Source organism: Pristis pectinata, chromosome 3 (genome assembly GCF_009764475.1).
Source record: "Pristis pectinata isolate sPriPec2 chromosome 3, sPriPec2.1.pri, whole genome shotgun sequence".
Lineage (NCBI taxonomy): Eukaryota > Metazoa > Chordata > Chondrichthyes > Rhinopristiformes > Pristidae > Pristis > Pristis pectinata.
Genome location: NC_067407.1, coordinates 118,148,532 through 118,173,520, shown reverse-complemented (window position 1 = coordinate 118,173,520; position 24,989 = coordinate 118,148,532). Strand labels below are relative to the sequence as shown.

At 41.0% G+C, this 24,989-nt stretch overlaps 1 protein-coding gene across 1 annotated transcript in view; it reads right to left on the bottom strand.

Annotated features, from left to right (window-relative positions):
* srbd1 (S1 RNA binding domain 1) overlaps positions 1–24,989 on the bottom strand; it is a 236,699-nt gene that overhangs the window by 90,304 nt on the left and 121,406 nt on the right. Inside the window, exon 17 of the mRNA XM_052013214.1 lies at positions 12,054–12,136. Within this exon, the coding sequence (XP_051869174.1) occupies positions 12,054–12,136 (83 nt within the window). The remainder of the gene's footprint in view (positions 1–12,053; positions 12,137–24,989) is intronic.

Genomic DNA, 24,989 nt, shown 5'->3' with positions numbered 1-24,989 from the left:
TGTCTGTTCAAACAACATTTGGCAAACTTCAGAGTGTACCGAAGTGCACTGACAAGAGCATTGGACGAGGAATCCACAGGTTGTGTTCAAATGCTATGGATCTGGTGGGTATAAAGTGAAATAAAGTCTCTCTCAACTTGGGGGCTGGCACCAGGAAAAAGAAAATGACCATGAAAGGCAGTCATTTCGTGACTATAGTTAAAAACTCATCGATTCATGCAACACCCTTCAGAGCAAGGAGCTTGTCACTCTAATCTGGTCTTCAATCTAAAACATTCAAGTTATCTATGGTTGCTGAAATAGTTCTACAAATGCAGTTATTAAAAAAAAGCTACTAAAGTCAGAAGAAATAGAGATAGGCAATAAAAGGCTATATGGGCAGCAACAATACTGCAAGAAACAAATATTTTTCAAATTAAAAGGAGAGAATCACCATGATGGGTACCATCTCATGGTGAGAAACTCTGAAGTTGCTCCTTCCCAAACAAGGGCTAGATTTTGAAGTAAATCACCAGTCTGCTGACTTCACTGTTTTGCTTTCTTTATTTAGCCTGAGGTAGGGAATTCAGCACCAGATCCAATGCTAAAGTCCCTACCTAAGGCATATGGCAAAAGAGTTTAGAAAGTCAGTTCTTGGATACTTAAACTGAAATCTCTACAGCTAATTTCTGATTGGTCACAATATGTGACCAGAAAATCCTCCTACAGTTTACATAGATTAATAATCTTTCAACAGAGAAAGAAAAAACAAATCCTGGTGAATTTGAACAAACGCTTGTGAAAACACAAAAAAGAGTTAAGCTCATGGGTCAAAGAACAAGATATTATTACGAAAGGAACTCCCACTCATGGGATCAGTGCAAAGTGACAGCTGCTGTTAATGATTGGAGGAAAATTAGAAATGTGAGACTGAAGGTCTACTATCAGGAAAAAAACCGAGTATTATGTGATGGGAAGGGCTGGAATTTGCTGGGAACTGCTTAGTTCCCTCATAAATGCCAACATTTCACAACTTCCCCCCCCCCCACCCCCAAACAAATGCAGAAGTCCTATCAAGCTCCACCAATCATTTTCCAGCTGCACTCTGCCACTGAGTCCTCAGTCCTTACAGTTTCAGTGACCTAGGTTCAATACTGACCTCTGGCGCTGTGTGTCGAGTTTGCACATTTTCCCTGTTACCATGTGGGTTTCCTCCCACATCCCAAAGATTATCCCAAAATTATCCTGAGGACGTGGGTGAATGGTAGAATCTGGGGGTAGTTAATGAGAATGTGGGGAGAAAAAAAATTGGGATTAATATGGGATTAGTGTAAATGGGTGTTTCATTGTCAATGTAGACTCGATGGGTCAAAGGGCTCTATCTCCCTATGACACTAAATCGCAACAGCATTGTGAGGATATTTTCACCAAAAGCACTGTAATGGCTATTGGCAGCAGTTCACAACCACCTTCTCAAGGGCAAACAGGGGTGGACAATAAATTTTGGCCCTGCTGGTGACATCCAGATCCCAAAAAATGAATAAACAAGATGTGGAGGCTTACTCCTTAAATATGCTCAATAGATTAAAATTCTTAATCATTAAGGAAATCAAGGACTATGGGGATAGGGCAGGAGCTTACTTATTGACTCAGGTGGCCGCCATTTGGCCCACTATTACCATGCTTGCTCTCAGAGGACAATCAGTCCCATTTCCCTGTAGCCCTGCAGCTTGCTCACCTGCCCATCAACTCCCATTTGATACTTTTATCAATTGGCTACATGAAGGGGTAATATACACTAGCCAATTAACCTACCAGCAGGTCTTTAGGATGTGGAAGGTAACCAGAGCATCAAGGGGAAAGCCATGTAGTCTGGGGAGAATGTACAAACACCCCACAGAAAGCACCTGGCATCAGGATCAAACCTTAGAGCTGCACCACTGTGCCAGGAAAATGGACTTGAGGAAGGTTGGATTGTGAGGCGAGACAAACTTAAGGGATTCCTAATTCGATTTCTTCTTGTTAAAACAAAACCTACTCTGAGTTTCTTTCCCAGAAGAATTGGAGCAGTTCAAGGTGGTAGCTCACCCTCACTGTCTTAGGAGCAATTAGAGATGGTCAATACATGTTGGGCTGCTGGTGATGCCTGCATTTTATAAACTTATAATTGTGGAAGGGTTATTTTATTGCAATTTACACTTATGAAAGTTTGGCATGGAGCAATCTTGCTTTAGCAGTATTTCATCTTTGAATCCAAAGGTTTTCACTTTGCAATCTTAATTTAGCTCAGTGATAAATGGGCTTAAGATGCATGTTGTGGGTGATGGAGAAATGGAAGTCAATTTTCCAGATGGTTCAAACAAAAACCATCATGACTTGTCACGACGCAAGCAAGTGGATACTTGAACAGTCTGAAGGAATTGAAACTTCAAAAGCTAGTAATACAAAAGCATGGCAATTCTGAATCTCAAGTTTCCCGAATTCTGAAAAGAAAAACAGGTGTCTTGAAGGTCTGGAAAAGAAATGAGAACCAGAATAGAAAACAAAGCCTGAAAAGTAACATAGCCAAACTGGATAAAGAACTAGATAGAAGGATCTTAAAAAGGAAAAACTTGCATTCCTGTAGCACCTTTCACAACTTCAAAACATCCCAATGAGATTTTACATTCAATTTACAGTAATCACTGCTGTAATATACAGAAATTATAAACCCTAATGGATAATGAACAGATAAACTGTTTATTAGTAAAACTGGTTGAGGGCTAAACATTGGCCAGGATAAAACTATTCAAAGAGAAAGGAAGCAGTAATGGTATGGACCTTTCATGACACTTGAAATGATTTAACATCCTATTTGAAAGAGGGTTCCTCTAATGGTATGCATTTCCTCAATACTTCACTGAGGTATTAATCCAGATCAATCTACTGACAGAGGCAAGGGTGACACTTAGAGCCAAGAGTAAGAACTAAGATGCAAAAGAGCTCAGAAAATCCCAATTGACAACCGCCTGATGAAAGCTGAAGCTCATACTTCCTAAAGAATTTCATGTGGAAGCTTTGGTGCACTTAATGAATCTTTGCACTACAGTAAAGTGAGACTTAATTCCGTTAACAAAAAAGAGATTTATTATTTAACTATCCACTTAAAGCCACTTACAATTTTGATGAGACCAGACTTCCCTCTTGTGCTGCTTTATCAAACCTATACAAACAGAAAGTATTGGGGAAATGAGAAGGAAATGCAAAGCACTGTTATACGCTGTGTTACTTGCGATAAACAAGACAGAAGCTCACTTTTGTTTTTGAAGTGTTACGGACTCAGTGAAAGTCCCTTTAAGATAGAGAGTGTGTGTGTATGTGTGTGTGGGGCGTGCTTACGTCAATAGAAGATAAAGGACGTAATGACGTTGTTGAAGAAGTAAGAAGAAGAAGGAGAGAGAGAGAGAGAGAAGGGAGAGAGACACCAGCCTACTAGTTTTCTCTATCGATGGATGAGAAACAATAACTGTGTCTGCCACTGAAATCCATGTATGGAAGTTGGAAGTAATCCGGTGGAGTTCACTTTGTTGCTGACCTGTAGAAGGAAACAGGTATTTGTGTGTGGACGACCACGATTCGGATGCTTTTCGGGGTGAGGAAGTCACTACCGAGTAAACGCTGAAGTGTCGTTTGGGGTTCCATCGTGGAACATTTGGATTTCGTATTTACTCTCCCTATGTTCTCTACATCTACGTCTTATCTTCTGACAACGGTGGTTGTTGAAGAAGCCCTTGCTCATGTTTCACCTTATGGCTTGCGGAACTGAACTTTAAGAACCATTCCGGAACTTGGAGTTTGGGACTTTGTCACACACACACACAACGAGTTTAGTTCTGGGGTTAACGCTCGAGGTTTAACATTTTTGAATTCTAACATACTAACATTTTTACTTTTATTTTACGTATTATCATAAGTAGTAATTAATAAAATAGTTTTTAACACTGAATCATGCTCAGTGTGTTTCTTTTGTTGCTGGTTCGTGACAGAAGAGACAGAAAGGAATGATAGCGTTGGGTTGGGGTGGGGTGAGATGGTGGTTGCCAGACAGAGATGGAGCATATTGGTTAAGAGAGCTAAGGGCGAGATAATAGATCAGTAATGGCAGAAATTAAATGAAATAGTTGATAAATCTCAAAGGTATATTCCAGTGGCGAAGCAAGTTTCAATGGGAAGGATATAAGAAGTTAAAGTTGTTAAGGATAGTGTCAAACTGAAAGAAAAGTCATATGATATTGTGAAGATTGGTGCTAGGTCAGACAATTGGAAACAGTTTAGAAACCAGTAAAGATGACTAATAACTATAAAGTGGGAGAAAATAGAATATAAGGGTTAATAGCAAATAATATAAAACACATTGTAAGAACTTCTAGAGAGTACCTAAAGCAAATATTTTAGAGGATGAGACTCAGGAATTAAAACTGGGAAAAAGAGAAATGGCAGAGATTCTAAATAATTATTCTGAATTGGTAATTGGTTTGTTATTGTCGCATGTACCAAGATACAGCGAAAAGCTTTTGTTTGTGTGCCATCCAGACAGATCATTCCATAAGTACATTGAAGTAGTACAAAGGGAAAAACAAAACACAGAATGCAGAATAGTGTTACAGTTACAGAGAAAGTGCAGTGCAGGTAGACAAGTATAGTGTAAGGGCTATGACGAGGTAGATTGAGAGATCAAGAGTTCATCTTTATTGTATGGGAGGTCCGTTCAAGAGTCATAACAGTGGGGTAGAAGCTGTCCTTGAGCCTGGTGGTACGTGTTCTCAAGCTTTTGTACCTTCTTCCTAATGGGAGTGGTGAAAAGAGAGAATGACCGGAGTGGGAGGGGTCCTTGATTATCTTGGCTGCTTTCCTGAAGCAGCAGGCAGTGTAGACAGAGTCAAAGGAGGATAGTCTATTTTTCTTGACAGATTAAATCATTTCTCACAGTGGAAGACACTAATAAACTTCCCAATAATAGTAAATAATCAAAGGCCACAGGGAGACAGGAACTTAAAGTAATCTTTATCATGAGAAAATAAGCCCCATTAGTTTGCCTAGTATTGAAGACTAATAAGTTGCCCTGTTTTTTTAGCATCTTAAAAGATGCAGTAGCAAAGATAGTGGATGCATTGGTTGTAATCTACGAAAATTCTTCAGATTCTGGAGAGGTCCCAGAGGATTAGAGAAATATAAACGTAAAGCCACAGTTCAAGAAAGAAAGGAGACAGGAAGTAGGAATCCTTTGGTCATTTAGCCAAACATCTGTCATTGGGAAAGTGCTGGAGTCCATTATAAAATTTGATAAATCACAAGAATAATATATGATTACAGTTTTATGAAAGAGAAAACACATTCAACAATTTTGCTATAATTCTTTAAAGGTGTAACAATCCATTTGGATAAAGGGGAATCAGTAGCGTAGCTGAAATTCCAGAAGGCATTTGATAAGATGCCACGTAAAAGTTACTGAACAAGGTAACAGTGCATGAAGTTGGGGATAATATATTGGCAGAGATGGCGAACTGTTTAACTAACAGAAAACAGGGTTTGAGATAAATGGGTCTTTTTCAGTTTGATTGATAACTCATGTGATGCCACAGTGATCAGTGCTGAGACCTCACTATTACTTGAATAAGAGACAGACTATGGTGTAACAAATTTGCTCATGATAGAAATATAGGTGTGTTCATGACAGAAAGATAGGTAGTAAGATGGAGAATGATAGGCATTTAAACTACAAGAGGGACAAGGAGTATGGGGAGACAGTGGTATCGAGGCCAAGACTGGAGTAGCCATGGTCCTATTGAATGACAAAGCAGGTTTGAGGGCGAATTGTCCTGCCTCTGTTTCCTATGTTCTGATAAAGGATCGACTAGGCTGAGGAATAAGAAAGGCTAAGAGGACAGCTAATTGAGATATATGAAATTATGAAAGGCCCAGGACAAGGGAGGAATAAAAACTTATTTCCCTTAGCTGAGAGGGACATAACTAGAGGTCACATATTTTGGATAATTATTGGAAGATTTAAAGGGGAGTTAAAGAAATTTATGTTTTACCCAAGATTGTTGGGGCTTGGAGTTCAATGCATTAAAGGATAGTCTTAATCGAAGCATTCTTCACAGTTAAAAATCACCTGAATGAGCACAATAGGCCACATCCACAAGCTACAGACTTCAAGGTGGGAAAGGGAGATAGCTGAATCACTCTTTCTTGGCCATCATAGACGTGATGAGTTAATAAACTTCCCTGTATACAGTAAATTACAATAGTTTTATGATCTCCAAAGAGGGGATTGATGCAAATTGAATCTTTGGACTCAGAGATACACAAGATGTAAAAGAAAATATAACCGAGTCGGAGATGAGCAAGGTAGGTTCAGCACCCCAAATCTTTGTGAATTCCTTTAGTCAAAAGATAGGAAATGTTTAATTGTCAAGTCCAGAGGTTGATGACTTCCAATCTCCAGACAAAAAATAAAATCCAAGTTTTGCTTGGTATTGAAATGTTCTGGAGAAGTAATCTTTATCTTACATGTCTTAAGATAAAGTCACTTTTCGTCATAACAATTTGAAACAATTCTTTGTCACGAGCATTTTTTTAATGATAGGTCTATATACACAGTCTACATCTTAAGATGATTAGAAAACCTAGCCTCAATATTTGCTGTCAAAATGAAAACTTGGTTGCCGTGGCATCATTGGGGCCAAAGCCTGTTTATCGGGGGATGCGTAATGCTATTACAGCGCCAGTGACCCGGGTTCAATTCTGGCCGCTGTAAGGAGTTTGTACGTTCTCCCTGTGTCTGCGTGGGTCTCCTCTGGGTGCTCTTATTTCTTCCCACATTTCAAAGATGTATGGATTAGGAAGTTGTGGGCATGCTATGTTGGCGCCAGAAGCATGGCAACACTTGCGGGCTGCCCCCAGAACATTCTACGCAAAAGATGCATTTCACTGTGTGTTTCGATGTATATGTGACTAATAAAGATATCTTATATATACATCATATCTAACTTCACCAAGTCTTTGAAGTAAAAACCTTTCCACGTGCTTTAATATTGTGCAGAATAACAAAATTAGCCTTTAGTTCTTCAGGCCATAGGTCAGTTGCTCTGATTTCAGGCTGGCAATGCCTATTGGCTCTCACCAGATATGTGAGATGTCACCATTGTGCATAACACCAGGAGCTATTTACAAACACAAGATCTGAGGTGCTGGAGAAAGTCTGATGGAATTCCGTCTTTACTTTTCTTTGGAGTAGTCCTCTCCTCAGATGAGAAATGCATTGACAATCATTCAAGATAGCTGTCACAGCTGTTCTGGGTTGGGTGCTTAACTTCCTAGTTGTGCCGTTTGTTTAGCAACCCTTTTGAGTTTGTTATTACTGGACTGCAGCAGTGGTGCTGGGCTTTACTTTTGTCTGGTACATCTACTGAGTTTGCTGCCTTGATTTTGTTTCCAGAAGATTGGTGACTCAAATGCATGAAATCACGATAATGCTTTTCTCATCAATGAGATACAAAGATACCACTCAAGCTGAACACATTGCTAAATTTCATCAGATTGGTAACCAAAAATCAGGAAAAGATGTCAAGGGCAACAAAGCAACTTCTGAAGAGTTGTCAGTGTTCCTGTTCTTACTTTAAAAAGAAGGATATGCTTGCAATAGAGGGAATGCAATGAAGATTCTACACACTGGTTCCTGGGATTGCGGAGGTTGGGGGAGAGGGGGAACAGCACAGTTTGTTGCAGGAGGATCTCTATTTTCCAGAGTTCAGAACAGTGAGAAGTGATCCTATTGCAACTTATCAAATTCTTACAGGAGTCAATAGGTTGAATTAGCCTGGAGGATTTTAGAGGCTTAGAGATTGAGTTAATTCAAAACCAAGGTTGATAATTTCCTTAACATGAAAGGAAACAAAGGATATGGGGACACAGCAGGAAAATGGAGTTGAGGAAGAAGGTCAGCCATGATCTCGGTGAAAGGTAGAGTGAGCTTCAAGGGCCATATGGTCCACAACGTTCTTATGGTTGCAGATGATTAAATCCTCTTTTTGAATCCAGTGCCTGTCTCCTATATATGCACTGTCTTCTCAAAAGCTTGTGAGAGACAAAAATGCATTGGAATCAATCCAGAATTTTAGAAAACTAAATCCATTTCTAAATGAAATGCACCCAATCCACAGAGGTAATTTATTAATTATTGTCCTTTAAGATGTTGTTACAGGAAAAAAAAATGAAATGACCAATAGAACAGCAACATGCTGCAATGTTTCATTCACTTCAATATTTCTTGTAGTCTATCTTTTTAGAGAAGATAAAAAGTGGTTCAAGTTTCCAACTAACCCAACATTCCTTCAAAGATGTTTTGGGCAAATTCCCTGAAATATAACTGTTCCCTGAACCACTCCCTGAATTTATTGGTTGCATAGCAGTACTTTTAGCCCAACCTCTTAAGGGCTATGGGTCAAGCCCTATTCAAGAATTTGACAGTATTACCTTGGATAACACTCTAAAACAGCAAGGGTTCCATTGCTAGACATGAACTCCTTGATGCAAAATATCAAATTGCCTGTGAAATTCATGTGGATATTGAAGATCTGATAGGCCACATTCTCCCTCAGCCAATATTGCCAAAAATAGTATTGGCTGAGGTAATTTGTGGACCTTATAACATCCATAATGTAAAGTTACTTGACATGGCAACAATCAATGCAACTTAATTCTTTGTTTCAAGTGTGTTTAAGGTACTTTTCACTAGCAAATCTTCATTCTTTCATATGACCAAATTGGGAGTGCATAGTACTGATAAAACCAGGTCAAAAACATAGTATTCCACTGGCTGACAGTGATAGCTTTAAAGGGAACAGTTAGATTCACATGCAGACCACTGCAGAGGCTGAAAATCCGAAATAAAAACAGGAATACATCTGAGTATTTTCAGCATTTTCTGCTTTTAGTTAAATTCACAGTTTTGATGTTTGTGAAATCACTTTTCCCCTTTGCATCCCCATTCCTATCGTGGCATAGAGAGAACCTCCTCCTCCCCACACTACATCCCCCTCCTTTAATTTTGAGTGCAAGGCTTTTATCACATATACGTTTTCCTTGTCTCTGGGTTGTCAATGGATTTAACCTCCTACATTCAAACTTTTTTTTGAACAAATTATGCTGTATTAAGCAAGTTTAAGTAGCCTCTAATGACCATGACCAAGGTTGCGTGTTTATAACAAAAGGTGGGACAGATTATTTGAAGAACACGACTAGCTTCTTATAAAGAGAATGGGAGAAACTAGGCAATGAAGCTATTGAGTGGAGCCATGGACTGATTACCCCACTAATGGATTAATATTAGGCTCAAATTATAAATGCCAAACATGCTGGAGCCAGAATAGATTGTGAGTGGGATGCAGTGGGTGTAATTTCTTATGAAATCATGTGATCTCTACAACTATTGTGTACATCAGGAAAAATAAATCATTGACTATCTTCTGAGACACCCTGAAGCACAAAATACACATTAAAAGACTTGGTAACACTAATATCATAAGCAGTGGCCTATGCTGAATATTGGCAAACAGGAAGGTTAAACATTAAACATGACGACCAAGACGATGAATTACAACAATATTTTGCAACAGTAAAATACTCATTAGTCCATTCCTGGAACAGCTTTTCCATACAATCTTCAAGGAAGCACGAAAGCAAATTATTGTTAGTATGATGTAAAATGTATGCAATATGAAATACAATTTCTCTTATTTTTAGTCATACAGTGACAAAGCAGAGAAACAGATCCTTCGGTCCACTGGGACTGTGCCAACCATCAAGAACTCTATTTTATGTTCTTCCCATTCCCATCAACTCCCCCCAAGGTCTACCTCTTAACTACCCACTAGGGGCAATTTACAGTGGCCAATTACCGACATGCATATCTTTGGAAGTGCAGGAAACAGAAACACCAGGAGGAATCGCACAAAATCACGTGTAATCCTTTGATTGAACCTAGGTTGCTGGAGCTGTGAGGAAGCAATCTAATGGCTGAATCACCCTGCCACTCCCTAAATCCATTCATTCGTGGGTATGGGTGCCACTGACCAAATCACCATTTCTTGCCCATCCCCAGTTGCCTTGGAACTGAGAGGCTTGCTAGGCAAATTCAGAGGGCAGTTAAGTATCAACCACATTGCTCCAGGTCTGGTGTTACATCTAGCCTGAGCAGATAAGGATTATAAACTTCCTTCTCTAAAAGTTGTTTGTGAATCAGCTGTTTTGTAAACAACTCAGTAGCTTCATGTTTATCATGATATATACTAGTCTTTCTTTTAAATCTAGTTTTATTTAATTACCTAATTTTTCTCACTGCTGAAATAAGGATTCAGATTTAAGTACAAACTGCAGAAATGGATTGCATTTTAAATAACCAGCTAAACCTATAACCTATTCATAAAAATTGGCCCAGAATATCTTGGATACATTAAGTCACCTGAGCTTGCCACTCCCCTATCCAATCTGATCCACAAAGTTGGCTCCCATCTGATCAGTAATAATCTGCACTGTGGCTATAAACAATGAGCCCTGCTCACAAAAACGAGTTAACAGCTGGTTGAACCTCAGAACAGTCAAGAGACTGTTAGATAGGTATATGGGGAGCTGAGTAAAATAGAGGGCTATGGGTAAGCCTAGTAATTTCTAGGGTAGGGACATGTTCGGCACAGCTTTGTGGGCCGAAGGGCCTGAATTGTGCTGTGATTGTTCTATGTTCTATTACCAGCTGCCAATTATGATTGCAAAATCCCTGAAATGGACAAACATTAAAAATGAATTGTTAATAGAAAATATTTAAATTATTAAAACTTGGTGAAAAAATGAAGTTTAAAACACAGTTATATTTATTTAACTCAATTAAATTGTAATTTATTTTAAATTTATCCTCTCTCAAAATGAAAGGAGTTGTTGAATCTGGCACAGAAAAAATGCTGCTAACACCCCTGGGTCAGCTATCATTGGTGAAAAAAGAAACAGAGTTATTGTTTCAGGTCGAAGATCCAGGTCTCCGGAACTGTCTCCGACCTGAAATGTTAACTCTATTTCTCCTTCCACAGATGCTGCCTGATCTGTTCTGTGTTTCCAGCAATTTGTCTGTTTATTCCAGATTTCCAACATCTGCAGCTTTTTTTAAACTGGCGGAGGTTCAACAGACAGATTTCCCATCGCAATGACGAGGTTACTGCAGAAAGTTGCTGCTCCACTGCTGGATATTGAGAAGCCCAACATCAGAATGCAGAAAGACTGGCAGAAATAAGAACTTCTCAGGAAGTTTGGAACTTCTACTTTTGTGCCTGTGTGCATGGGCATCCTGAACTTTTTGATAGTTATATGTTGAAATGTCACTGGTACTGCTCAGATAAACCTGGAGCTTTACTGATAATAATATTGTTTCATCCAAGAGGAGTGCCTAATCAATGTTAGAAATGGATACAGTGTTCACTCTATTTGTTGGTCTTTAAAAACAAAAGTGATGACAATCTTTTGATGTCCTACAGCATTGGTTCACCGTTTTACAATAAAATCAAATCAATGACAATATTAAAAGTCAGAACATATCTGAATGCAAATAACAATGGAAAATCATCAAAATAGCAAACAAAGAATTAAATATGCTTTGAATGATACAAGCCCAGGTTTTTATATGCACGGGATCAATATCCGGTACCAGTTTACACAAAGCACTGAAATACATCACTTAATAATGTGGAAAGGAAAAGGCTATGAGGATCGTATTACAGGTCCAATCTGATGGCTTTTAACAGACTGTAAAATCTAGCTGCAGCTATTCCTGGGAGTCTGGATCATTTATGGTAAAACCTACTGAGGGGGACGAAAAAAAGCTTCAGAACATTTATTGGCCATTTGGTTGACTGCAATTCTTATAAAAAGAAGTTGAAAACTGGCAGATGCTTAATTACAAAGCTATGTTTCAAAAGTGTCCATTTTATAACTGCAGTTGATGGTGAAGCACATTACCTTCACAAAATAAATCATGGATGTCTTACCTGATACATTCCAACTCCTATGTGTTTTGGCTCAATTTTTACCAACTCAGCCAATGGATCCTGAACACGTCTTGCTATGGAGACTGAAGAGGGAAAACAGACGGGAAACACAAAGTGTTGAAACATACAATTTAAGTCACAATTCACAATAAGATTTTCTCTTCAGTTTCTTCATGAATTTTTACATATATAGCACGACAAAATTAATTTTCATGAACACCTTTATCAAATGGAATTTTATTAAAATAATCTCTTTAGTTTAAGGACATAGGAAGGAGACAAATTATGTTCTAATTTCAATAACTAGTTTATATAAATCACATTCTTAAGAGATGAATGATGTCAGTAAGTTATATTTTTCTGCTCTATTAATTTTTAAATTCACATTTTTAACAAATTATTCTTGCTCAGCCAGACCCCATGTGAAAATAAGCATTTCCAAAAACTGATCCAGTTCAGCAATTCCTTGTAGAAGCAGCAGAACTTTGCAGCACTTTGGCAAGACAAGGAAGCTAACATACTAATAGAACATAGACGAAGAGCATGAGGAAAATAAATGATGGACTCAAAGAACCATAGAAGATAATGGCACAGGTAGATTGCAATCGGCTCACTGGCTAAAGAAAAGATTTTAGGTTTATCTCGATGCCAATTCTTGGTGTATATCTAATGGCTCTTCAGCTGCTCATCCAGGTACTTGCTAAGTATAGTGAAAGTTTCTTCTTCCAAATCTTTTCGAGCAATTTTTTTGTTAACAATACCCCCTTTAACCCTTCTGCCAATTAACTTAAGTCTAGCCCCCACCCCCAGCCACTCTCTGCTAAGAGAAATATGTCCTCGCTATTTATCCTGTCTCAGCCTCTCAATTTCATTCACCTCAATTCTCCCTCTCCTCAATTTCCTTTGTTCCAAAGTAAAGAACTCTGCCTAGACAGACTCCCCACAGAACCTGGGGGCAGATCTTCTACAATCCTGAGATAAGCAATGTTTGCACGCTAGGGCAATGGTGTTCCTTCCAGCATGGTCACAGGCACAGTTATCCATGGAGACGCCGACTCACAGCACATTAGTGAGACCCAGGGCAAACTCTGAGACCTAGGACTCAATACTTCCCTCTGTAACTGGATCCTTGACTTTCTAACAAACAGACTGCAATCAGTGAGGATTGGCAGCAATACCTCCGGCATGATTATTCTCAACACTGGTGCCCCACAAGGTTGCGTCCTCAGCCCTCTACTCTACTCCCTATACACTCATGACTGTGTGGCCGGATTCTGCTCTAACTCCATCTACAAGTTTGCAGATGATACCACCGTTGTAGGCCATATCTCAAACAGCGATGAGTCGGAGTACAGGAAGGAGATAGAGAGCTTAGTGGCATGGTGTCATGAGAACAACCTTTTCCTCAATGTCAACAAAAGAGCTGGTCATTGACTTCAGGAAAGGGGGTGGTGTACATGCACCTGTCTACATCAATACTGCTGAGGTCGAGAGGGTTGACAGCTTCAAGTTCCTGGGAGTGAACATCACCAACAGCCTGTCCTAGTCAAATCACGTAGATGCCACGGTCAAGAAAGCTCACCAGCGCCTCTACTTCCTCAGGAGGCTAAAGAAATTTGGTTTGTCCCTTTTAACTCTCACCAACTTTACTGATGCACCATAGAAAACATCCTATCTGGATGTATCACGGCTTGGTACGACAACTGCTCTGTCCAAGACTGTAAGAAGCTGCAGAGAGTTGTGGACTCAGCCCAGCGCATCAGAGACACCAGCCTCCCCTCCTTGGACTCTGTCTTTACCTCTCGCTGTCTTGGTGTAGCAGCCAGCATAATCAAAGACCCCACCCACTCAGGACATTCTCTCTTCTCTCCTCTTCCATCGGGTAGAAGATACAGGAGCCTGAGGGCATGTACCACCAGACTTAAGGACAGCTTCTACCCCACTGCGATAAGACTATTGAACGGTTCCCTTATACAATGAGATGGACTATGAGCTCACGATCTATCTTGTTGTGACCTTGCACCTTATTGCTCTGCACTTTCTCTGTAGCTGTGACACTTTACTCTGTACTGTTATTGTTTTTACCTGTACTACATCAATGCACTCTGTACTAACTCAATGTAACTGCATTGTGTAATAAGATATCTTTATTAGTCACATGTACATTGAAACACACAGTGAAATACATCTTTTGCGTAGAGTGTTCTGGGGGCAGCCCGCAAGTGTCGCCATGCTTCCGGCGCCAACATAGCATGTCCACAACTTCCTAACCCGTATGTCTTTTTGGAATGTGGAAGGAAACCGGAGCACCCGGAGGAAACTCATGCAGACACAGTGAGAACGTACAAACTCCTTACAGACAGTGGCCAGAATTGAACTCGGGTCGCTGGTGCTGTAACCTGTACGATTGGTTTGTAAGACAAGCTTTTCACTGTACCTTGGTACAAGTGACAATAGTAAACCAATATCAATACATAGAATCTCTCATAGAACATAGAACAATTACAGCACAATTCAGGCCCTTCGGCCCATAATGCTGTTCCGAACATGTCCCTACCCTAGAAATTACTAGGCTTACCCATAGCCCTCTATTTTACTCAGCTCCATGTACCTATCTAACAGTCTCTTGAAAGACCTTATCGTATCAGCCTCCACCACCGTTTCCGGCAGCCCATTCCACGCACTCACCACTCTCTGAGTAAAAAAACTTACCCCTGACATCTGCTCTATACCTACCCCCAGCACCTTAAACCTATGTCCTCTTGTGGCCACCAATTCAGCCCTGGGGAAAAGCCTCTGACTATCTACCCTATCAATACCTCTCATCATCTTATACACCTCTATCAGGTCCCCCCTCATCCTCCGTCTCTCCAAGGAGAGAAGGCCGAGTTCCCTCAACCTGCTTTCGTAAGGAATGCTCTGCATTCCAGGCAGCATCCTTGTAAATCTCCTCTGCACCCTATCTATGGTTTCCACATCTTTCTCGTAGTGAGGCGACCAGAACTGAGCACAATACTCCAAGTGAGGTCTGACCAGGGACCTATATAGCTGCAACAATATCTCACGGCTGCTAAATTCAATTCCCCGATTGATGAAGGACAATACACCATATGCCTTCTTAACCACAGAGTCAACCTGCGCAGCCGCTTTGAGCGTCCTATGGACTCGGACCCCAAGATCCCTCTGATCCTCCACACTGCCAAGAGTCCTACCATTAATACTATATTCCCCCAATATATTTGACCTACCAAAATGAACCACTTCACACTTATCTGGGTTGAACTGCATCTGCCACTTCTCAGCCCAACTCTGCATCCTATGTCCCTCTGTAACCTCTGACAGCCCTCCAAACTATCCACAACACCCCCAACCTTCGTGTCATCCGCAAACTTACTAACCCACCCCTCCACTTCCTCATCCAGGTTGTTTATAAAAATCATAAATAGTCAGGGTCCCAGTACAGATCCCTGAGGTAGTAAGGGTCCCAGTACCTCTCTTTGCAAGTGACTGGCTGACACTGACAGCTGTGAGGACTCTTCCTCCACACTATCAGATATGCCAAACCTCTATCAAATGTGCCATTTAAGTTGAAAATTTGTGAATGTTATTGACATCAAAAGCACCCAGGAACTGTGAAAAACATATAAGAAATTATTTTTAAGGAAGTTAAAATTGTAGAAGTACACTCAGTAGTTTAATTAAACCAAATAAACACCTTTAGGTATCTTTCTGGTAGCAGCCAATTTCACCCACTGGTTGCAATGAACTTGCTGTACTTGCATTCAGGTCCAACCAGGTAGTGCAGAAATCTTACAGCTTATGCTTTGTTGAGTTACAGCCTCCTTCTATGAATAATACTGTTAAGGTCATGTCCATTAGCAGTTCCATCGTGGATCTTGGAGGAAGACTTATCCCTATAATTATCCATCCCTGGCCTTCTACATATTCTATACCCCTCTCTTGTGCTGTCACACCCTTCCTGCAGTATGGTGACCAGAACTGCATATCTAACTTTAATCATTGCCTAAATCATGATTTAGGTAGCTTTACTTTGTCTTCTCTTATATCCCACGAATAGCACAATAAAATCCTCCACCACTTCACATCTATCTGCTACCCTTTGGAGTTTGTAGAAATGAAGACCAAGATCCTTCCATTCTTTTAAACTTGTTGGTACCCTACCACTGGTTATGTATTCCCTTGCTTTGCTTGCCCTCCCCAAATACATTATCTCATACATCCACAGACTGCATTTCATTTGTCACTTTTGTGCACCCCAAAGCAGTCCATTCTTACTTTCCTGTAGCCTAGACCAACCAACAAACTGCTAATTTTGATATAAAACTTCTTAACTGTGGACCCTATGTTTAAGTGCAGATCTTTACCATATACAACAAAGGGGCAAGCACTGCAGCCTGCAATATCACTCTGCATACAGTCCTCTAGTCAACAAAAATTCCAATCATAGTCCCGTTTGCTATATGTCACTGAGTTGATTTTTAATTGAACTTGCCACTTTCTACTGGATCTCATGGGCCTTTACTTTCTTGATCTGCAATTAGCCTTTGTCAAATGCCTTGCTAAAACCCATACAGACTATATCATATGTTTTCCACTCCTTGGTATCCCCTTAGAAAAACTCAATTAAGGTAGTCACACATGACATTTCCTGAACTATTAATTCTCTTAGGCAGGCTATCAGGGTCAGGGATAACTTGCTTCCACTGCAGCTCTGTATAACACTTTTGAGGCTTATGTGGGCTCTGCAGATTCTATCATATGTGGAACAGGAGGTCAAGAGGGTGGGAAATTTGGGAGGTGGTACATTGCATTCACCATTTTTGCTGGACTTCTGCATTCTTCTAATGAATGGACTCAAAGTTCCAATGCGCCTTTCAAGACACACCTGCTCTATTTTGATTGGCCATGGGCTAGGGATTCCCATGAGTCGATGAGGATGTTACTTTTCTTTTCCCCAAGGAGACTTTGAAAGCACTCTTAAACTGTTTGGGGCAAAAAACACACATGCTGGAAATCTAAAACAAAACCAGAAAATGCTGGAAGTGCTTGACAGATCAACCAACCAGGAGGAGAAACAAAGGCCTTTAATCAGAAGTAGACAAGTGAGAAGACAAGTTTATTTTAAATTGCAGAGAGGGGAAAGTAGAGAGAACAGAGGGAATGCCAGTGATAGGGTGCAAACCAAAGTTGTCAAAGTAACAATTACTTTAAAAACTGGCAGTTGGAACAAAATGAAACAGTAACAGTTTGAAAGATAATAAATTGAAACGTATACAGCGACATCAAGAAAAACAAAATGGGATGGTTGAACTTAAGTTGGTAAACTCAATACGGGCAAGTCCCCAGGTTACATAAGGGTTCCATTCCTGAGAACCATCCGTAAGCCGATTTGTCCATAAGTCAGAGACATTTGTTTTCCATAACTACCCATATCATATTGTTTGACGTACACTTGCTGTCCAACCTCTCCTTATATCTAATATTCTTTAATCCAGGCCACAAACTAGTGAACCTCTTCTGCACCCTATCCAAAGCCGCCACATCCTTCCTGTAATGTGGTGACCAGGACTGCACACGATATTCCAAATGTGGCCCAAGCAAAGTTTTATACAGCTGCAACATGACTTCTTAATATTTTTACTCAATGCCCTGAATGATAAAGGCAAGTATGCCATACCCCTTCTACTTGTGTTGCCACTTTCAGGGAGCTATGGATTTGCACCCCAAGATCCCTCTGTACATCAATGCTCCTAAGGACCCTGCCATTTACTATAAATTCCCTCTTACATTTGACCTCTCAAAGTGCAACACCTCATACTTGTCCAGATTAAACATCATCCGCCATTTCTTTGCCCACCTTTCCAACTGGTCTATATCCTGCTATATCCTTTGACAACCTTCCTCACTATCCACAACTCCACCAATTTTGACGTCTGCTGCAAGCTTACTAATTAACTCGCCTACATTTTTGTCCAAATAGTTTATAATATCTCACAAACAACAGAGATCCCAGCACTGATCCCTGTGGAACACCATTAGTCACAGCCCTCCAGTCAGAATGACTCCCCTCCACCACTACCTTCTGTCTTCCATGGCCAAGCTAATTTTGAATCCAATCTACCAAGTTTCCATGGACCCCATGTGCCTATAGTGAACTAGCCTACCCCTCCCCCCCCCCAATTCACCTATCGCCGAAACAGGTCTACAGCGGATGCCATCTCTCTGGCCCTACACTCATCTCTGGAATATCTGGATAGTAAAGACACTTACATTGGACTATTGTTTATTGACTACAGCTCTGCCTTCAATACAATAATCCCAAGCAAACTTGTCACCAAACTCCAAGACCTAGGACTCAACACTTCCCTCTGTAACTGGATCCTTGACTTTCTAACAAACAGACTGCAATCAGTGAGGATAGGCAGCAATACCTCCGGCACGATTATTCTCAACACTGGTGCCCCACAAGACTGCGTCTTCAGCCCTCTACTCGACTCCCTATACACTCATGACTGTGTGGCCAGATTCTGCTCTAACTCCATCTACAAGTTTGCAGATGATACCACCATTGTAGGCCATATCTCAAACAGCGATGAGTCGGAGTACAGGAAGGAGATAGAGAGCTTAGTGGAATGGTGTCATGAAAACAACCTTTCCCTCAATGTCAACAAAACAAAAGAGCTGGTCATTGACTTCAGGAAAGGGGGTGGTGTACATGCACCTGTCTACATCAACGGTGCTGAGGTCGAGAGGGTTGGGAGCTTCAAGTTCCTGGGAATGAACATCACCAACAGCCTGTCCTGGTCAAATCACGTAGATGCCACAGCCAAGAAAGCTCACCAGTGCCTCTACTTCCTCAGGAGGCTAAAGAAATTCGGTTTGTCCCCTTTGACTCTCACTAACTTTTATCAATGCACCATAGAAAGCATCCTATCTGGATGCATCACGGCTTGGTACGGCAACTGCTCTACCCTGGACCGCAAGAAACTGCAGAGAGTTGTGGACACAGCCCAGTACATCTCAGACACAAGCCTCCCGTCCTTCAACTCTGTCTTTACTCTTGCTGTCTTGGCGAAGCAGCCAGCATAATCAAAGACCCCACCCACCCGGGTCATTCTCTCTTCTCTCCTCTTTCATCAGGTAGAAGCTACAGGAGCCTGAGGGCACGTATCACCAGACTTAAGGACAGCTTCTACCCCACTGTGATAAGACTATTGAACGGTTCCCTTATACAATGAGATGGACTCTGACCTCACGATCTACCTTGTTGTGACCTTGCACCTTATTGCACTGCACTTTCTCTGTGGCTGTGAAACTTTACTCTGTACTGTTATTGTTTTTACCTGTACTACATCAATGCACTCTGTACTAACTTAAAGTATCTACACTGTGTAATGAATTGACCTGTACGATCGGTATGCAAGACAAGTTTTTCACTGTACCTCAGTACAAGTGACAATAATAAGCCAATACATTATCAAAAGCTTTACTGAAGTCCATGCAGACAACATCTGCTGTCCTACCCTAATCAATCATCTTCATCATCCCCTCAAAAAAACTCAATCAGCTTCGTAAGACATGACCTCCCCCCCCCCGAAACACAAAGCCATGCTGACTACCCCTAATAAGTCTATGCTTTTCCAGATATGAGTAAATCCTATCCCTGAGAATCTTCTGCAATAATTTCCCGACCACTGATGCAAGGCTCACCAGCTTATAATTTCCTGGTTTGTCCCTATTGCCCTTCTTAAAAAAAGGAACAACACTGGCTATTCTCCAGTCCTCTGGGACCTCACCCGAGTCAAAAGAGGATACAAAGATCTCCTCTCTTCCCTCTCTCAATAAACCAGGATAGATCCCATCAGACCCTAGGGACTTATTTGCTCTTCAAATGACCCCAAACCACCTCCTTATTGTTAACATGGCCTAGAATGTCAGCATACACCTCCCTGATCTCACTATCCTCCACGTCCTTCTCCTTGGTGAATAGTGATGCAAAGTACTCATCTAGTATCTTGTCCACTTCCTTAGACTTCTGGCAGAAATTCCCTCTTTTGTCCTTGATCATACCCTCTTGTTTTTACCATATGTATAAAATACCTTGGGATTCTCCTTAATCCTACTCACCAAGGCCACTTTCTGCCATCCTTATTCCCTGCTTCCTCAAGAAAGCTGTCTGATTTCAGCTTCCTAAACCTTACATATGCATCTTTCATTTCATTGAATAATCACCCTAACACTATCAATGATTAAACTAATGAAATATATACTGTATCCAGTCACTAATGAATACCAGGACATATTTTATTATTACTACTAGTTTGAAAAATAATTTAAAAATGTATGAGAGAATTTCCCTTATAGAGATCATATTGTTCAAACCAAATGCATTACACAAAATTGGAAAGAAAAGTGAGGGGAAGATCTGTTTGGGTCGCTGGATGGTTGAACTGAAAGAGGAAACAGACCACAGTGAGCTATGGGGGGGTGGGGAGCCAAGGGGAAAAGGAGAAGGGAAAATGTATCTCGATGCGGAATCCTATTGGAATTGGCGGAAATCGTGGAAGGTGTTCTGTTGAGTTGCGGCTAGTGGGGTGGAAGTTGAGGGCAAGGGAAACCCTATACGTGTTCTGGTTGGGAAGGGAAAGGGTGAGAGCATAAATGTGGAAAAAGAGCTGACATAGTTGACAGCCCTGTCAAATATGATAAGAAGGAAAGCCACAGTTAAGGAAAAAGGATGATATCTTAAAGGCACTCGTGGAAAGTCTCATCATCAGAGCAGATACGACAGAGATGGTAAGGAAGATGCAGAGGAGCTGTAGCTGAGATAGATGAGGGAATTGATAGGCTTAGAATGGATGTTGTTAACAAACCTATTCCATAGAACACTACAGCACAGAAAACAGGCCATTCGGCCCTTCTAGTCTGTGCCGAAACGGTATTCCTCTAGTCCTACCTACCTGCACCCAGTCCATAATCCTCCAGACCTCTCCTGTCCATGTATCTATCCAATTTATTCTTAAAACTCAAGAGTGAGCCCGCATTTACCACATCAGATGGCAGCCCGTTCCATACTCCCACCATTCTTTGAGTGAAGAAGTTCCCCCTAATCTTTTCCCCTTTCACCCTAAAGCCACGTCCTCTTGTACTTATCTCTCCTAATCTAGGTGGAAAGAGCCTACTCGCATTAACTCTGTCTATACTCCTCATAGTTTTGTAAACCTCTATCAAATCTCCCCTCATTCTTCTGCGCTCCAAGGAATAAAGTCCTAACCTGTTCAATCTTTCCCTGTAACTCAACTCCTGAAGACCCGGCAACATTCTAGTAAATCTCCTCTGCACTCTTTCAATCTTACAAATATCCTTCCTATAGTTAGGCGACCAGAACTGCACACAATACTCCAAATTTGGCCTCACCAATGTCTTATACAACCTCACCATAACATCCCAACTCCTATACTCAATACTTTGATTTAAGAATGCCAGAATGCCAAAAGCCTTCTTTACAACCCTGTGTACCTGCGACGCCATTTTCAGGGAATTATGTACCTGAACTCCCAGATCCCTTTGTTCCTCTGCACTCCTCAGTGCCCTACCATTTACTGTGTATGTCCTACCTTGATTTGTCCTTCCAAAATGCAATACCTCACACTTGTCTGCATTAAATTCCATCTGCCATTTTCTGGCCCATTCTTCCAGTTGGTTCAGATCCCTCTGTAAGCTTTGAAAGCCTTCCTCGCTGTCCACTATGCCTCCAATCTTAGTATCATCAGCAAACTTGCTGATCCAATTTACCACATTATCATCCAGATCATTGACATAGACAACAAACAACAATGGCCCCAGCACAGATCCCTGAGGCACACCACTAGTCACAGGCCTCCAGTCTGAGAAACAATCATCCACTACCACTCTCTGTCTTCTCTCACACAGCCATTTTGAATCCAGTTTACATCCTTTCCATGGATACCTAGTGTCTGAACCTTCTAAACTAACCTCCCATGTGGGACCTTGTCAAAGGTCTTACTACAGTCCATGTAGACAACATCCACAGCCTTTCCTTCATCTACTTTCTTGGTAACCTCCTCGAAAAACTCTACAAGGTTCGTTAAACACGATCTACCATGCACAAAGCCATGCTGACTATCCTTAATCAGTCCTTGGCTATCCAAATACTTGTATATCTGATCTCTCAGAACACCTTCCAATAATTTACCCACTACTGATGTCAGGCTCACTGGCCTGTAATTACCTGGTTTATTTTTAGATCCTTTTTTTAAACAATGGAACTACATGAGCTACCCTCCAGTCCTCTGGCACCGTACCCGTGGCTAAGGACATTTTAAATATATCTGCCAGGGCCCCTGCAATTTCTACACTAGTCTCTCTCAATGTCCGAGGAAATATCTTATCAGGCCCGGGGGATTTATCTACCTTTATTCACTCTAAAGCAGCAAGCATCTCCTCCTCTTTAATCTCTATATGTTCCATGACCCTACTGCTTGTTTCCCTTCCTACATATCCTCTATGCCCGTTTCCTGAGTAAATACTAATGCAAAAAAACTGTTTAAGATCTCCCCCATCTCCTGAGGCTCCACACATAGACGTCCACTCTGATCTTCTGGGGACCAATTTTGTCCCTTACTATCTTTTTACTCTTAATATACTTGTAGAAACCCTTCGGATTTACCTTCACATTTTGTCTTCTTTTTGCCTTCCTGGTTTCCTTTTTTAGTATCTTCTTACTTTTTCTATACTCTTCAAGTACCTCATTTGTTCCTAGTTGCCTATACCTGCTATACACCTCTCTCTTTTTCTTAACTAGATCGCCAATATCCCTTGAAAACCAAGGTTCCCTCTGCTTGTTAACTTTGCCTTTAATCCTGGCAGGAACATGCAAACTCTGCACTCTCAAAATTTCACCATTGAAGGCCTTTCACTTACTGAGCACATCTTTGCCAGAAAACAACTTATCCCAATCCACTCTTCCTAGATCCTTTCTCATTTCCACAAAATTGGCCTTTCTCCTATTTAGAACCTCAACCTGAGGACCAGACCTGTCCTTATCCATAATTAACTTGAAACTAATGACATTATGGTCATTGGACCCAAAATGCTCACCTACACATACTTCTGTCACCTGACCTGCCTGGTTCCCTAATAGGAGATCAATTATTGCATTCTCTCTCATTGGTACCTCTATATATTGATTTAGAAAACTTTCCTGAACACATTTGACAAATTCCAAGCCATCCAGCCCTTTCACAGTGTGGGAGTCCCAGTCAATATGTGGAAAGTTAAAATTCTCTACTATTACAACTTTCTGTTTCTTACATTGGTCTGCTATCTCACTACAGATTTATTCCTCCAATTCTCTGACTATTGGGCAGTCTATAATACAACCTTATTAGTGTGGCCACACCTTTCCTGTTCCTCAGCTCCACCTATATGGCCTCAGTAGACGAGCCCTCCGGGCTGTCCTGTCTACTGAGATGGAGATGGCAAGGGAAGAGAAGTGTCAGAAATGCACCATGTGAATGTTAGACCAAAGTGGATCAGAAATAGACCGTGAACAAAAAAAAACTGCAGAAAACTGACATGAAAACAGAGAATCCTAGCAGCACTCAACTGTTCTCTTGGTAATCCTCTGGGAGCTTGGAGTGGTTTCAGACATGGGAGCTTGGAGTACTTGTTTCAGGAATTTTGGTTTCAGACATGTGAACAATATGGCCTGCCTGCAGTAGTGGGCCAAATGTAATTAGAGATTTGATGCTGGGGTCATTAGTCTGGGAGAGAGCAGTGGCTTTGCTTCATTTATGGATTTGAAGGATTTTACACAGATAACTTTTGTGGTAGCTCTCCAGTTTTTTTTATTAAAGAGTCTGCTGAAGGTAGTGTATGTTCCTCAAGCACACTGGAGGCCTATGAATTAAGTACCAGAGTTGAGACCTTGTTCTTTGAACATTATCTTCCTTAAATACCCAGAAGCTGTGCTGGCACACTGGAGATGGTGTCTGCTTTCACAAAGGTGTGATAAATACGTGACATTTTCCAGACACTTATTGTGTACCTTTATCATTAGAGATTCAGTACTTTGCAGTGCGGCAGACAAGTTGAAGACTTGTATTACACATGTTTAGCATAAGACCTATTCTCATATATGATTCCAAGAACAAGTCAACAACAATCTGGAGACTCAGAGCATGCACATACACAAGCATCGTCAGTGCACTGCAGCTCAATGACTGAATTTTGGAGTGGGGGCGATGAAGGTTGAACAATTTCCCACTTGTCCTGCAGATTAACTTCACTGCAGCATGAATCTTGGTGGAAATGTGGTCCAGCATTATAGAGAGAAAGACTGAGTAGATAGTTGGAGTGACAACAGAGCCTTGCTTGATCACAGTTTGCAATGTGCCTGGATGGATAGGTTGTTAGGGTTCATGGTTTCTATATGAGATGCAAGAGGCACAAAATAGAGGTGAAGAGCTATGGCATAGAAGGTTTTGAGTGAGTGCTGGAAAATGGCATTGATACTTGATGCCGATATGGATATAATGGACTGAAGGTCCTGTTTCCATGACTCAAATTCTGAAAGCAGTAAACTTTGAGAAAGATTCTCCACAATCCAAAATTCATGTTGAGTGTCTTCAATCAATCTTTGCTTCTCTGAATTCTCTGATAGATGCCATCCCTCAGAACAGCTTCCAACAATTTGCCCATCATCAATGCTGGATTTACTACCCTATAATTTCCCAGTCCATCCTTTCCTGTCTTTTTAAATAAAGGTGCCACATGAGTAAACTTACAGCCCTCCAGCACTATGCCTCAGTGAAAGAGCACTGGAAAATGTGCAAGTTTCCTCTCTTGGCACTTTTCAGAGACTAGGATTTTTTTTTAATCTGGGCCAGGTAA